Source organism: Danio rerio, chromosome 7 (assembly GCF_052040795.2).
Source record: "Danio rerio strain M-AB ecotype USA chromosome 7, GRCz13ab, whole genome shotgun sequence".
NCBI lineage: Eukaryota > Metazoa > Chordata > Actinopteri > Cypriniformes > Danionidae > Danio > Danio rerio.
Window position 1 is genome coordinate 50228680 of NC_141027.1, and position 14767 is coordinate 50243446.

Below are 14767 nucleotides of genomic sequence, written 5' to 3' on the forward strand. Positions count from 1 at the left end.
CAACATATTGCTCGATTTTTCATTGTGACTCTGAGTAAAAACGATAAACATTCACTATTAACTGACACATTTCTAGACAATAACTAGTGAACAGGGCACTGATCAGCAAGTCTGTCATCATTGACAATGTTAACTCCCTGAATTTTCCCACAATGTATCATACAAGTCTGAAAGCAGTGATGCTCACTATGTTCCTCTAATGGAATTCTGAAGCACAAAGCCTGAATGAACCAAATCATACAACATAATGATGAATGAGATACTTTTTCTTTTTTTTTTTTTTTGGTAATAAACATTAATCAACATAATTACACAGGTACAAAACAATTACGCAAACATTTATAAATAATTAATGGTTGAAATGCTGCTGGTATATGAAACAATTTAAATAGGTATCTATAATGTCCTTTTAAATCCATTATACAAATGAGTATGTCTAAAAAATCATATATGTCATTATTCGTAAATTCCAGTTTTGATGTTGCACAATGATTAAGTTTACATGGATGTCAGTAATGAAATTATTTGCCTTAATCTAAATAAGAATAATATGATTAAGATGTTTACATGAGTTGCTTTTAGAATGTTTCTTTTATGATCTTGTTTTACATTTTATATCACATAATTTAACTAACATCATTATGTCACCACACAATCTACACTTCCCCTGAAGTTTCATGTAGTTTCGGGAGTTTCATTTTTGCAGTTTGGCACTTTCACTTTCACTCAGGAACATTTCATGCACGCCCCCTATGACAAAATAGATATTGAATGCGAGTATAAACTGCTGGAAGAGTGTTGTTTTAATGGAATTTGATTAGATTTCTGTTCTGCTCGATGATGACTTTAGTCGGATTAAAATGATCAAAAATCGATGTTTACATGTTAGCCTCTAATCCAGGGGTGGGCAAACTAATCTAATCCAGGGGTGGGTCCTGGAGGGCTGGTGTCCTGCACAGTTTTGCTCCAACTCTAATCACACACACCTGCTTTTAGCAATCTTGAAGACACTGATTAGCAAGTTCAGGTGTGTTTGATTAGTGTTGCAGCTAAACTATGCAGGACACCAACCCTCCAGGACCGAGTTTGCCCACCCCTGCTCTAATCAGAGTATTGTCTTAATCATAATACAATCGGATTATTGGTGTCCATGTAAAACTTACCTAATAAGGACACTTTCATGTTACCTTCAGTGCCCCAATGTGTAATGAACCAAGTTCATGATTGAAATTAAACCTTACAGTTCATTTATTTAATAATAACTGGTCGGCGAATCCTATGTTATAGGGTAGGTTTGCTGTTGCAGTCGTCAGTAAAATGTCAGCATCATAACATAAGTTTGGGCATATACTACTGTGGTACTATTGTGAAAATCAGCTTTAACTATTGATTTCTCACAGCATCATCTTAAGGCATTAAAAAAAGGATTTTCCTTTACAGTGCAGAGCACAGCTTCTTTATAACATGATGCAATCCGATCCTCTAGAATCTGCTACACTCTTTGAGGGAGAGTTATCCTGTTAGCCTATAAGTTATCCTGGATCTGTGCACGTAACAAGTGGGCAGGCAATGTTACACTAAGATGCCGTAATGTAATGCCTTTGAATACGAACTGGGAATGACCTGTTTAATGACTTTGAGTTGACTCTTTCTTTTTAGAGATAATAACTTTAAACATGCTGCACTTTCATACTTAAAACTCTGGATCGCACTGTATGAAAGGTGATTTGCACATTTTAAATAAATGCTGCAAGTATTGTTTATTATTAGTTAATTAAAAAGTATTAATATTAATTAATTATTAATAATTAATTAATATTAATACAGTAATTAGGCTGTATTTTAAAGTGATACAACCTTTTCTGTTTATTTAATGACAGAAAACACACACGCAAATTAACACCATGTCAAGGTAAATGAGTCAGATTTAATCTAAATAGCAGATTGCCCTGGGGCAGGTTTGAAAAAGATACCTTGTAGTTTCCTGCGGTGGAAGCGTGGTGAGCCGAGGAAGCTGTTTTTAATGGAGTTGAGACGTGTTCTCCATGGCATGCCTCCAATAGAGGGGCTGGGGGGTGGCGTTGGGCTGGGGGTCCCGGCTGGGCTCTCCTTAGGCGTGTGCACCGGTGTTCCTTTCGGAGTTGGCAATGGGCTGCCCCTGGGAGAGGGGTGGGGTGTAACCTGTATGGTGGGGATAGATTTGCCGTTGTGGTCAGTCCCGGCCAGCGGGTGAAGGTGGTGAAGCCGGATGGGTGAAAGGGGTGAAAGCGGTACAGAGAGCTTGGGCGGCACTGTGAGTGGTGGCCGCCGTATTTTCGGGCTGCCGGGTATCTGCGGGGGCAGGGGTTGGCAGGGCGTAGAAGGTTCAGACTTGGCCACCGGTGGCACAGGCGTGCTGTTAGGAAGCGGGTTGGACCGGGTGGCCTGCAGGGGCTTGTCTGCAACTTTGGGCTTGGCTGGAAGGGTCTGGGTTTTGTTGTTGAGTTGATCGGCAGCTGTCTTTGGTAGAAATATTTTGGGGGAGTGAGGCCCTGTGCCGTTCAGCCGGGCCACAGGCGCGTGGGTAGGGCTGTGGTTGGGTGAATATGTGAGGTCTGAGGATTGTGGAGGAACAGCGAACCGCCGCATGGGCTGGAGGAGCGCATGCACAAAGCCAGCAGCATTTAAAGAGCCCAAACACACAACACACGGCCCCGTAGTAAACAGGCATTATGGCGCAGACGCACACACACACCGACACCAAACATGAAAGGATGGTGAACAAGGCACCGGTGATGAGAGGTGAGGGAGGAAATGCAGAAAGAAAGAAAGAAAAAAAACATGCCATTAGCACAACCAGCCAAGAGGCAACAAGACAGAGGAAATAAAATGTCCCCAAACCAGTGTTCACCAAAACAAATCAAAACCAGCAACAGAAATTAGCAACAAAAGCTCTGGGTTGAAATTAAAGGAGGTGTTGTCAGCGTTGGCTAAGCAAGCAGGAAATCTGAGCAAGGCACATGAGCTTTGCTTTAAAGGACGCTATTGTCAGAATACCTCAATTCATTTGAAAATAAGCACCTTTATTAGGTAGCTGTGTTATGGAATATGTGACAAAAGTCACAAACATGTATGATGACTTCACAACGAGTTTTTCAAGACAATAGCGCCACACTAACAAAATGGCTAGTGAAGATAAGTGCAGTTGACCATTGAACAGAGCATAGAGTACAATGCTGCTGCTGGAGGTATGATATGAGGATGCCGTTTGACAGATGACGCTAATAGTAATAATTGGGTCAGAAACGGGGGATTGATACAATATGGGCCACTAACAGTGAAGAGTGTGATTATAATCAGTGAAAGAAAGCTCATCAAGCATATTGTAAAACATCAAAAAGAAATACAATGGAGTATTAACGGTAGCAGCTGCAACCGCAGCACAGGCATAAAGAAGAGCGCCAATGCTATAAATGAATTTTTAAAGCTCTTTCATACCGCAGGGAAGATTCTTCCATGACAAACCTTTAAGTCTATGTCTGAGCAGTAAAACTAATCTCAGATGAGCTGTATCAAGAGTTCTTCACAGACTAATTCGAATTACTTCCACCAAGCCTGTTCTCTACGTGAGGCATTTTCATCAGTGAAAGGGCAATGCTGCAGCCGTTCTCCAGAAGTACAACATTTCAAACTGCACACTATGTGATCAGGTCGGATTCAGGATTGACTCTGGGATGAATCCTGTAGGGAATTCCTCCATGTGCTGTACAGTAACTCAAGGACTGCATATTGGGAGGTCTTAGTAGTGGATTTGTAATCGGTTAGCCTCTTTAAACAAATCAAGTGTAAAAGCTGGCTGAATACAGAGGCTTCACTGTTAGCGAGGAACCAGGGATTTTCAAGGGATTTTAACAAGCCATTAGTGATATTTCAAGGCAACAAGCCTGTGAACCGGGCATAGATTAGAAGTAATTATGCTAAGTATGCTAGACTGATTGGGCTTGAAGTAGTAAAGGTGGATCGCTAGGGACAGACAGTGATTTGCTGACATTTTTGGACTTAAGGTGAAATGTAATCAGCTTTTCCTATTTAATAAAACACATAAAATACATCCTTGTTCATTCATCATATATATATTGCATTATATCAGGGGTCTTCAACCATATTTAAACCAATACAGACTTCATAGTGGACACCAAAACAAAGTGTCCTTATTCTATATTTTAGAACCAGGCTTATAATACCATGAGTTTGCTACCATATTAATGTGCACTGCCATTCAAAAGTACAACACAGTCCAACAATTACACACAATGAAAATACAGTGATATTTTGAAATATGTATATACTTTAAAATATTTTAAATGTAATTCATTCCTGCAAAGCTGAATTTCCAGCTGCAAATGCTCATTTTTAAAACAGATGATGCTTATTATTTCTTATGGAAATGTTAAATTCTTTGATGGAAAAAAAGACATTACAATATCATTTAATGCCACATTTGATTAATTTAATGGATCACTATTGGATATATTTTATTTTATAAAAGTATTTATAAGAGTTTCATATATAATACTTGTGTTATATGTATACTAATACGGAAACAACAGACTTTAATAATTTCACTTTTGTTGAAGTACTGCAATACTAGAATTTGTCTAGTACATATTTAGATTTTTTCAGAAAGATTCGATCCACTGCAGTAACAAAAATTCTTTGAAGGAAAAAAGCACTACAAAATTCATTTAATGCCAGGTTTGATTGATTTAATAGATCCTTATTACATAAAAAAAATATATTATTAAATGTATCTATTGACTTTATTCTTCAATACAGAATTGTGCTTCTTTTGCGATTGTTTTAGAACTTCCGATTGAGGTTTCTATAGGAGAAATGACTAGAAATAATAAACGACAGAAAATGATCAAACTACTTGCTCTACAAACAAGTGTTTTCATGATAATACAGACAAAGTAGAATAATATAATAAGAAAATATCAGTTTGCAACATCAAGCAGCAAAATGAGCTGTTTTTAAACATCTAAAAATGAATGGAAGTGAATGACACCGGAAGTCTCGAGCCAAAAAGATTCAAATGGCTGCGCTTGCTCATATGCGGAGAATAAGATGAATGAGAGCTTCATATATAATATTTGTATGGTACATTTACTTAATGAAAATGGAAACAACACACTACAGAAATTTAACTTTGGTTGAAGTTGAATTACTGTATTACTAAAATTTGTTCAATATATTTTAATTTCTTAGAAAAAAAATTGATTGAGATCAAAAAATTGATTGAGATCAAACAATAATTATTGGACCCACTGCAGTAGCACACATTGAAGACCCCTGGATTGTGCAAACTATGCATATATTCATGCTGAATGTGTGTAGCCAAGAGCTTTTCTTCAACTGACATTCTGATAGATAGATGCTCCACCGGTTGGCTTTATAACAACCAGACTCTCCAAGTAAAACAAATAACTTACCCGAGGACTGCTGAGGGGACTAGTGGACAGACCAGAAGAGGCTCCGCTGATGGACCGGGACCTAGATTTACACAACATACATAGTAAAGATGGTTCTTCTTCCAGTTTAATACCTTACTATAAAACTACAAAAGGTTCAGCAGGTTATTTGGGTGAAAGATAAAAATTGAGTTTACACTTGGACAGAGACCAAACCTCTGTGTTTCTCCATAAATCTTACATTTCTTTTAATTACATGCCAACTTTCTATGCAGACCTATAAGTCTTTTGGTTTTTGTTGATCATGCTCTTTTTACTTTTTTTTTTTAAGTTACCCTGATTAAATTTGAACAATTTATCATTACTCATCCTAGGAATCTAAAAGGTCATCACAGCCTTTTATGGGGTTCTGTAAGAGACTCATATTTGTTCCCTACTTCATTGTGTATTAGATGCTGAGCTCCAGTAATTCTCCAATAAATGATTGGGATTTAATTGACCGTGGACACAATGGGTTTTGTCATCAAGGCAAATTGAAACAGTAAATCATCCTTAAAGGTGTCAACATTCACAGACTCACATGATTTGACTCCAGGAAGGATTTGATCCATAAACTGATCAACTGCATTTGCAAATGCTACTTAGATGAGAATTATGCATTGGTCTCAAATTGTCTTTGATCGTTCAAGCGTAAAAATCACAACACCAAATACACCACGTCCTGAATCAGCGCAATGCTGATGTTCATTATATGCCTCTTGCATTCAGCTAATTAGCTTAGCCAAACACAGCATCGGGAAGAGAGCTCTTTATATTTGTAATAAATGACTATGAATGAAAGTAATTCATGCACAGAAAGAACAAGCACTAGAGGACACTAACTATATGAGGACATATCTCTACTGTTTAAGCAAAGACTTTATATGCGGTGCATTATTAATATTTTATGAGTAAGAAGCTTCAGTTATATTAAGGTAACTACTGCTTGTTAAACGCTGAATAAAAACTGAATAAAAGATGCAGGGGAGCTTTTCGGTTCAATTAAGTCATTACATTTTGAATTGTAAACATGTATAAACATGTAATCGATCTGGGGTGCGTTTCCCAAACAACGATGGAACTTGTGGCTAAACTATCATAGTACAATGCATCTTTGGGGAAATATTGATGTAGTGATGAGTGTTTCCCAAAACCGTACTTTTTCTGTCGCAGATCCATCACAGATGCACTCGCTTCCATATTAATTGAGGTATATGTAAACAGCACATATAGGACCAATATATGTTTCCTTTACAAATACTATTGAGAATATCAAATGTAAAATCACTTAGCTAACACATGTTCTAGAACCATACATAAATCATATAAATCGTTAATGGCTGTAATTTAGGGTGCTTTCACACATGTAGATTGATTGTTTTGTTCTGAAACAGGGCTTCATATTGTTACAATGTTGTTGTTCTTGGTTTCTAAACAGACCAAAATAGCTAAAACAAGTCTTGTGTAAGTAAACTCTCCTCACATTGGTCAGAGTTTCAAGCTTTATTTTGCAGAGTCCCGCTCATCTGTCATGCGTACTCATTTTAATTTATGACGATGAGCAATAAGACATATAATAAGACAAGCGTAAAGCTGCGCTTTAACTTTGAATGGTGACACCCACAGACATTGTCACCAGATATAAATCAGAGGTAAACCTTTCTCATACATAGCCATTGGCTAGAATTGTGCATTATAGGCTTTACATTGGAGAGAAATAACAGATTAACTAGGACTATTGTTCAGTCAATTTTCCTAATGAATAAACATCTTTCGTTAATAGTTCAGCATGCTTTCACTTTCGTATTTGACATGAAACACACAATTAACAGTAGGAATGACATCCCGCTTTACTCATAATTCTCTCTTTATATAGCCGTATTTATGCTTATTACATATCCATAACACACTGTGATATAGCCAGGCTCGGATCATTTTGCTTTCTCACTAAATCGATCCGTTAAAGAGTTTGTTTCAATCAAGCTGAGACCACCTCATTCAGGCGATCTCAGACCGATTGTTTTGGTGTGGATCCGAGCTCAAATGCTGGATTCACATATGCCAAACTAACCGCACTAACTGGGAAAGCGTGCCAGGTTCCGAAACAAAAGTCTTTAAAGTTATTAAAAAATGATAAAAAATGTGTGTTTTATTATCGTTTTATTTTTTTAATTATTCCGCATTTAAATGTTAGAATGTTCCAAATAAATAAGGCACAGGGGGAAAACTTGGAATAGAACATAGCCAGGACCTATGTTTTTAACTACAGCTCTAGAGGTATTGTTGCAAGCATACAAGATTGCAACGCAGTTTATAAATATTCGTTGGAACGATAGATTTGGGAAACACCAAATCAATGAGCTTTGTTTGTAACAATGCAACTTGCGACCTTAGTTGGCTAACGATGGTTTTCAGAAACGCACCCCTGGTCTGGTCTGTCAGTGAAATATTCATACGGTAGCTCCTAATTCAGTGAACCTCTACATAACACATTGATTAAATAAATAAAAACAAAACAAGCATCAATAAAAAAAGACACAAATCCAAGGCCCTTTTTCATCTGGCAGACAAAAAAGACTGTGAAAGCAGACATACGACAGGACTGTGAAACTCAAGGTCGAATAAAATGCCTGAAAAGATGAACACAAGCAGTTAAATAACCTCTGTCTCTCACCTACTGTAAGTGCACACATCACTCTAAGAAAAAAAACAAACAAACATCCAGGGTGAAGGCAAGAGAAGCAAGAAGGCAAAACGAGATCGAGGGCAAGAAATTAACAATTTGGGATCTACCAAGGGACAAAAAATGCCAGACATCAAACGAAACATGAAAGGCAAAATAAGGGAGATAAGATGCTTTTGATGTTTGTGGAGGGAGCCAGAGGGCCGCTGCTTTATCAAAACTGAGAGGCCAAACCGGGAGGAAAAAACTCTTATTTACTCGTGCGACCTCCACTTTTTTTTTTTTCCAAAAAGTTGTCTCTCAAGCAAGCTAAGCTCTTAAGATCTTAAATGTCAGTGGTTGAAATAAAAGGACAGTGCTCTGTGTTGCATGTTTTGAGTGCTAAAGAAACCCCACTGCATCTTCAGAGCAGAATAAAAAAAGCATGGCGGTGGTTTATACCTCTCCTCCTTGCTTTGCAGTATGGGGTTGGCATCTGAGATATCCAAGCTTTTACTGAAAACAGATTTACTACAGTAAGAGAAAGTAAAGTTAGTGTAATTTTACAAAAGTAACCATTGAGTTGAGTCAAAGCATCTACACAGGGAAAGAACACGGGGCTGATGAAATGGATCACAATGAACATGGTAAGAAAGTAAAACGAATTTGTAACAAAACGTGTCAAAGATACAGAGAAATGAAAGGCAATCCCATTGTTCCCCTTAAAACCAATTTGATAAGTCAAAATTCCCCATATGGCGCATTTAGCATGCTGCTCGACTAGCTGAGAAACGGATTTTCAGAGAATAGTAAAACACACGGCTATTGAAATCCTTGTTTTTCACTTCTCACAGAATTAGCTAAGCTCATTGATCTTCCTTCGTGTGCAATTTAAAACACATTTCAAAGCTAGTATGCAGCGTCTGATAACTGTGAGCTTCATTTTACCAATGCAAAGTTTGTTTTGGCTTTATCTTTCGAGGCTTCACGTTTCATGTGACATCCTTTCAGCCGATCTTACTGTGGCCGATTGTAGATTTTTGTAAATAATAGAGGAGCGGGAGATGTGTGGCTGTACCTCTGCCCGTGTTGTGCCATGTCGATGGCGCGTCTCACAGGAACAGGAGAACCGCCCTCTGTCACGCTCAGCACTTCCATTGACTTGCGCTCTGGCCTCCTCTTGTTGTGCCTCGTCAAAAGTGGAGAGTCCACTCGCTTCCTGGGAGGATCTGAAGAGACACGATCGTGATAACTAACACATGAAAACAGGCCTATGGAATTCATAATTGAAAACAACAACATACAGTTTTTTTTTTATAATGTCTTTCAGCCATTCAAACATTTAAAGTCCTATTTTGCAATATATACATTACTATGCATCAAGGATTCATTAAATTGAACAAAAAATGACAGAAAAGACGATTCATTTTATTCATTAGTAATTTAATATATTTCAAAATATGTTTTTAATTTCAATAAATAATTTTGGAAAGTTCAGAATGAATGACTCAATAGACTTACACAATAAGACTGCATTTGTTTCATTACTGGATGAATCATTATTTTTTATGTATCTATTGAACAACTTATTCAGTGAAAAACACATTTTAACAGTCTGTCATAAACTGCAGGAGTAAAAATTACCAAGTAGGAATTTTTTTAAAGTATGATTTACATCTGATATCTGATCGCCATTGTAGGCATTAATGTTTACATTTTATCTCTGATTAATAGCAGTCATTTAGGAATATACAATCACACGGCTGTTTTAATATTTATATAACAATTCTGTCTGGTTCTCGAATCTGATTGGCTGATAGCCGTGATATATTAAAGTAATATCAGTACTCGTACAGCCTCAGGACTACAGTCTGACAAATATTGCAGCTGTTGAACAACACAATGTACTTTTGAGGCTTTTTTAGGCATAATTGTAGCTGTTTAACTGTTTATTTAAAACAACATTGTCTATTTTTTAATAATTATAATTTCTGAGAGACACCGCCTCAACATCCATCATCCTGTTATACCGACAGAGGCTGCAGAATAAGCCCTTAAAAGAGAAAAAGTCAGTGCAATTTCAAACTACAGCTGATCAAAACATTATAAAACAAGTGACTTTCTAATTCAAATTCTCTCTTTTGTATGTTGTAGTGCTCTATGAATGCCAAGGTAATCTGGTAATGTTTCTGGTAGTGTTTGCTTTGGCTTTTTCAGGGTAAATTATTGTGATATCCCAATTGCATCAGAAAAATACTGGGAAATGTCTGTAGACTGATGACATTTCATGCAGTTCAGCGTTATTATCTTAAAATGTGAGCAAAATCAGCTGTTTTATCATCACTTTAGACATTACGCTAAAGAATCATTCAAATGCTAGCTCTAAAATGACGTTTGTGAATTAACAATGTTTTTTGCTGTTCTGACGTCAGCTGCAGATATGAATGAATGGCGGAAGAAAGCAGTTCCTTATACAAAAGGGATTTTGAGACTCTATTTGATTTTCATTTTTTTCTCTTTGATTATAAACGCAATATCACACTCGTAGGCTGTATATCGTCACTGGTGGGACACTAACTCCTACACATCTCCCCAACCAGTGGCGATATACAACCATATCGCACTGCTACTAATGTGACATTGCGTTTATACAACAGTTCAAATACTACACTACAAAGATAGTAGAGTAAGTTAAAATACAGTACTACGTAAAACAATTAAAATGCCCATTTATTTATTTATTTTTTTTTTTAAATGTTCTTGTTCTTATTGCATATGATTCATCAGTAAACACATTGTTCTATAGAGTTTTATTTCTGGATTGTAAAGCACCTTGTACTAGTATATCCAAGACTGTAGGCAAGGAAATGATTTCACATCACAGAGTAAGACATGTACTGGGAACGTTGTTGTTTAGAGACAATCGGACAGATTTAATATGTAAGAGACCAACATTCTTACCGATCTCATTTCTGGGTGGTAGATTCTGATCCTCATGACTTGGATATCTCTCCTTCCGGTCCAACAACAGGAAGTAGATCATCTTTTCCTGGTTATCGCTGGAGAATGGAAGGGCATGTCGTGGTCAAGACAGGTTTCTTATATACAGTACAGTCGGCAGTGCTCCTCAATAATCCTCAGCTCAGGCTAATTGACTTCATTGGGTAAAGAGCAAAGAGTAGCAAGCACCTCATTCCCAGTGAGCTAAAAGCTATCCTGCAGAGATCACAGGATATCACTTATTTCATTAATGATGCACGAAGACATAAAATATCCGACAAGAGTGTGTGAGCGAGTTCAAAAAGTCTTCGAATTCTCCCAGCGAGAGGCCTTGTGTTGAATTTCTCAGCCCTGGACCACACAGCGGGAAGTAAATATTACCCATCTTTGCTGCAGGCGCACACTGAATTGTGCTTAAATGCTGGGCAAGGGAAGAGACAGAGGCCATGATGTTTTAGGAGGAAACAACCAAGTCATCTATCAGGGGGGCTAACGAAGTGATGGCGCACAGTGAAGCGTGTGGCCGGTAATTGTACAAGTATGGGAGATGACAGATGAGCGGGAGTGAATGGGCTTCTCTAATAGCCCGCAGCCAAGATGCTGTAGTGTGTGTTTACTAACCCTAAAAAACAAGGATGTAAAACAATAATAGCTTCGCATATGGTCTCCCACAGCAGACGCAGTCAGTCTTGTCTAATCATGGGCAAAACATTTGGGATTTATCAAGGGAAACAGGTGACTGTGCAGTGTAGAGTCTCTTTCTTATTTACTCACTCGTCTGACAGCAGGTCTTTCATTAGTTTGTTCTTGTCTCGGAAACAGCCCAGCGAGTGCATGCTTTCCAGCACATCCGGGTCGATGTCCTCGGTGGAGGGTAGCGTGCGGATCGCCACTTTTCGGGGAACCGGCTGTTCAGGTTCTGGCTCGTTCTTTCCTCCTCTGTGAACGGAAGATCAGAACACGAGCATGCGAAATAAACGAAGTGTTCTTGTTTGTTTTTCATTAAATCGAGCACACATGGTTTTCGCCTCCAGCATGTTCTGGGATCATTGCTGCTGGTGCCATGAAAAAAGGCCCCCACTGAAAGCCCTGGAGATTAGAAACGCACATCAATCTGCAAATGAAGCAGCTCCCTGTGAGTTTGTTTATTTAATATTTTGCCAAATGCTTTGCTTAATGTTTTCATTCAGTTCAGATTAACTCATTGATTAAAACATGATTCAATTTAACACCATTCAGAAGCTGATTTTCTCCAGCAGGAGGTGTTGAAAAAGTCCAAAGAAGCAGTGATATCAAGTATGAAAACTAACTTGAAAACTGAATTAATTAAGTTCAATTAAATGAATTAAAATAATTATGCACAGATTTTTATGTAGTCATTTTAATTTATTTATGTTTTACAAATGTGGTCACACTAACAAGGACTGAGCAGCTTCTAACAAAAGCAAACAACAACAACAACAACAAAAACAACAACAACAGCAGCAGCAACAACAACAGCAACAACAACAAAACCATCACATCCTCAACAGTGACATTAGTATTAAACTGAACTGAATTGTAACTTAGCTACAATTACACCATTATTCTACCACTACACTCCTGCTTCCAAATCTCTAATAATGCTATCGCTTTTTAATCTCTTCATGTTAAACTGTCTTAGCACAATGTACATTGTAAAATGAGCTATAAAAATAAAGATGATATGACTTGACATTGTTGTTGTCTGTGGAGGCCTAAATGCTGCTATCTATTTGAACTCTAGTTGCTATAATAAAATATAACATGAACATGATTGTTATTGAGAGGAAAGCATGCAGCACACATTTACTGTATATTTATATCACACTCGGCATACAGTATGAAAATTGGTTATCAGCCAATCACGGCAAACGTTATTTCCAAATTATACTTCTAAACAAAGAAAGAATTATACCTTTGCTGTGACTGTGCTCGTACACTGGATCGCGTTCAGTACATTACATGCAAATGTAATATGTGAATGTAAATGAGAGCATAAGTTACTAGCTGCAGTTCCTTTAATGGCCACCGTTGTTGCTAATAATAAGGGTTTCTGAATTCTATACATAGCCTATTTAACAGGAAAAAAAACCTGAAGATGTTACATTTGCAAAACGTGTTTGGCCCAAATTGTTGCTATTTTCAGACCAGCTCAACTGTAATTTTCATGTTTTGTGCCACGATGTTAAAATAGTAAATCCGTTTGCGTCACTTTGTGGACTCATGGGTGTGCCGGTCTAGAAAGGAGCATCATTGTTGGAGTGTTGCTATTTTGAGGAGCTGAAATAGACCATTGACCAACTAAAAGCTGGTCTAAAGTTTGTTGCAGGTCCAAAACGCATACACATTGCTTAATACACACAGGATGTACAGCAATACACACATGTCTTTACATATGAAAAAAATTAAAGGATTGATATGCTACAAAAAAATATTATTTCTACATAAATATAACAACCACTACCTCCATGCCTTCTTCACCTCTGTTTTTTTTTTTAGTTTATTCATCAGTTTGCTTTTGTATAATGTTAATATTATTATTAGCATTATTATTATATTATTTATATTTATATATGCATATTTTTAATAATAAAAAAAACAAGTTTGTATTTGTCCACCTGTCGGATTTGGGAGAGGTATGCATCACCATATGGGGCATTAGAATAGGATGTGTGTTTGGATATAACTCAGTTTGTTGACCACACTTTGTTATTATTGTTTATTTATTCCTTTGCTGGAAATTAGAACTAAATTTAGAAATAGATTGAAACAAATGTTTGTGCTTAACTAAATTAAATATGTAGGCTAATGGATGTTTACACCGTTTCTTTACTCCATAAAAGTAAAGGAGTAAAGTAAAGAGTAAAAGCAAAGTAAAGAGAAAGTAAAGGGGTCAAATAGAGGAAGCTTCAGATGGTCTGTTTAACTGTTTTCTTGCTAGTGAAGTGTTCAGTTTTGCCACTAACAATGTAAATAGCAAATGCAACGCAACTAACTTAAAGGGAATAGGAGATTAGACACTGATTGGATTAATGCAGGTTATGCTGAAAACACACCCATAAGTCATTAAGAGAATAAGCACTACCCTGTTAGACCATGCGCCGGGACGCAGAGCATGTTTTGTCGTCCTGAAAATAGCAAAGTGGATTCAGACATGTCCTTAATGCTTTTGCAAAATTGATTTAGACTTTGCGCTTAGATCATTAAAATAGAGACATATTTTACTCCAAAGCAAACTTGAATACAATAAAACTTTAGCAATCAGTCTGCATTAAACAAGAAAAGGCCTCTAGACATTAATAACACAAGGCATCACTGAAAAATGTAATTATTTAGCCAAAAAACTATATCGAAAAGAAATGCTGAGAAAGAGAATGCGAAAGAGAGAGTGAAAGAGAGAGAAAGAGAGTAAGAAAGAGATAAAAACTATAAGAACCCTAAGGCCAAAGTCACAAATCATGACTAATACAAAAAGTTGGATACTGCAGGAATATGTGTTGAAAAATGAAGCAGTTCAAGATAAAAACAAAGCATTGCTTAGGGGAGGCACAAACACTGAGTGAAGCCAGCCTGCTGGAGCTTAAGGCTCTTGTCT

General features: G+C 37.2%; 1 protein-coding gene across 17 annotated transcripts in view; it reads right to left on the minus strand.

Moving 5' to 3' along the window:
* The window catches only part of brsk2b (BR serine/threonine kinase 2b), a 268040-nt gene that overhangs the window by 22147 nt on the left and 231126 nt on the right, over positions 1–14767 (minus strand). For 3 of the 17 annotated variants that reach the window (XM_087261793.1, XM_087261789.1, XM_087261794.1), the window contains exons 10-15: positions 11926–12090; positions 11113–11210; positions 9230–9380; positions 8614–8667; positions 5472–5532; positions 1974–2181 (exon numbers count right to left, since the gene is read on the minus strand). In XM_087261793.1, coding sequence (XP_087117919.1) covers positions 1974–2181; positions 5472–5532; positions 8614–8667; positions 9230–9380; positions 11113–11210; positions 11926–12090 — 737 coding nt within the window. Of the gene's footprint in view, positions 1–1973; positions 2632–5471; positions 5533–8613; positions 8683–9229; positions 9381–11112; positions 11211–11925; positions 12091–14767 lie in introns of all 17 variants that reach the window. The other 14 variants (XM_087261783.1, XM_087261780.1, XM_087261784.1 and 11 more) reach the window with 5 other exon arrangements.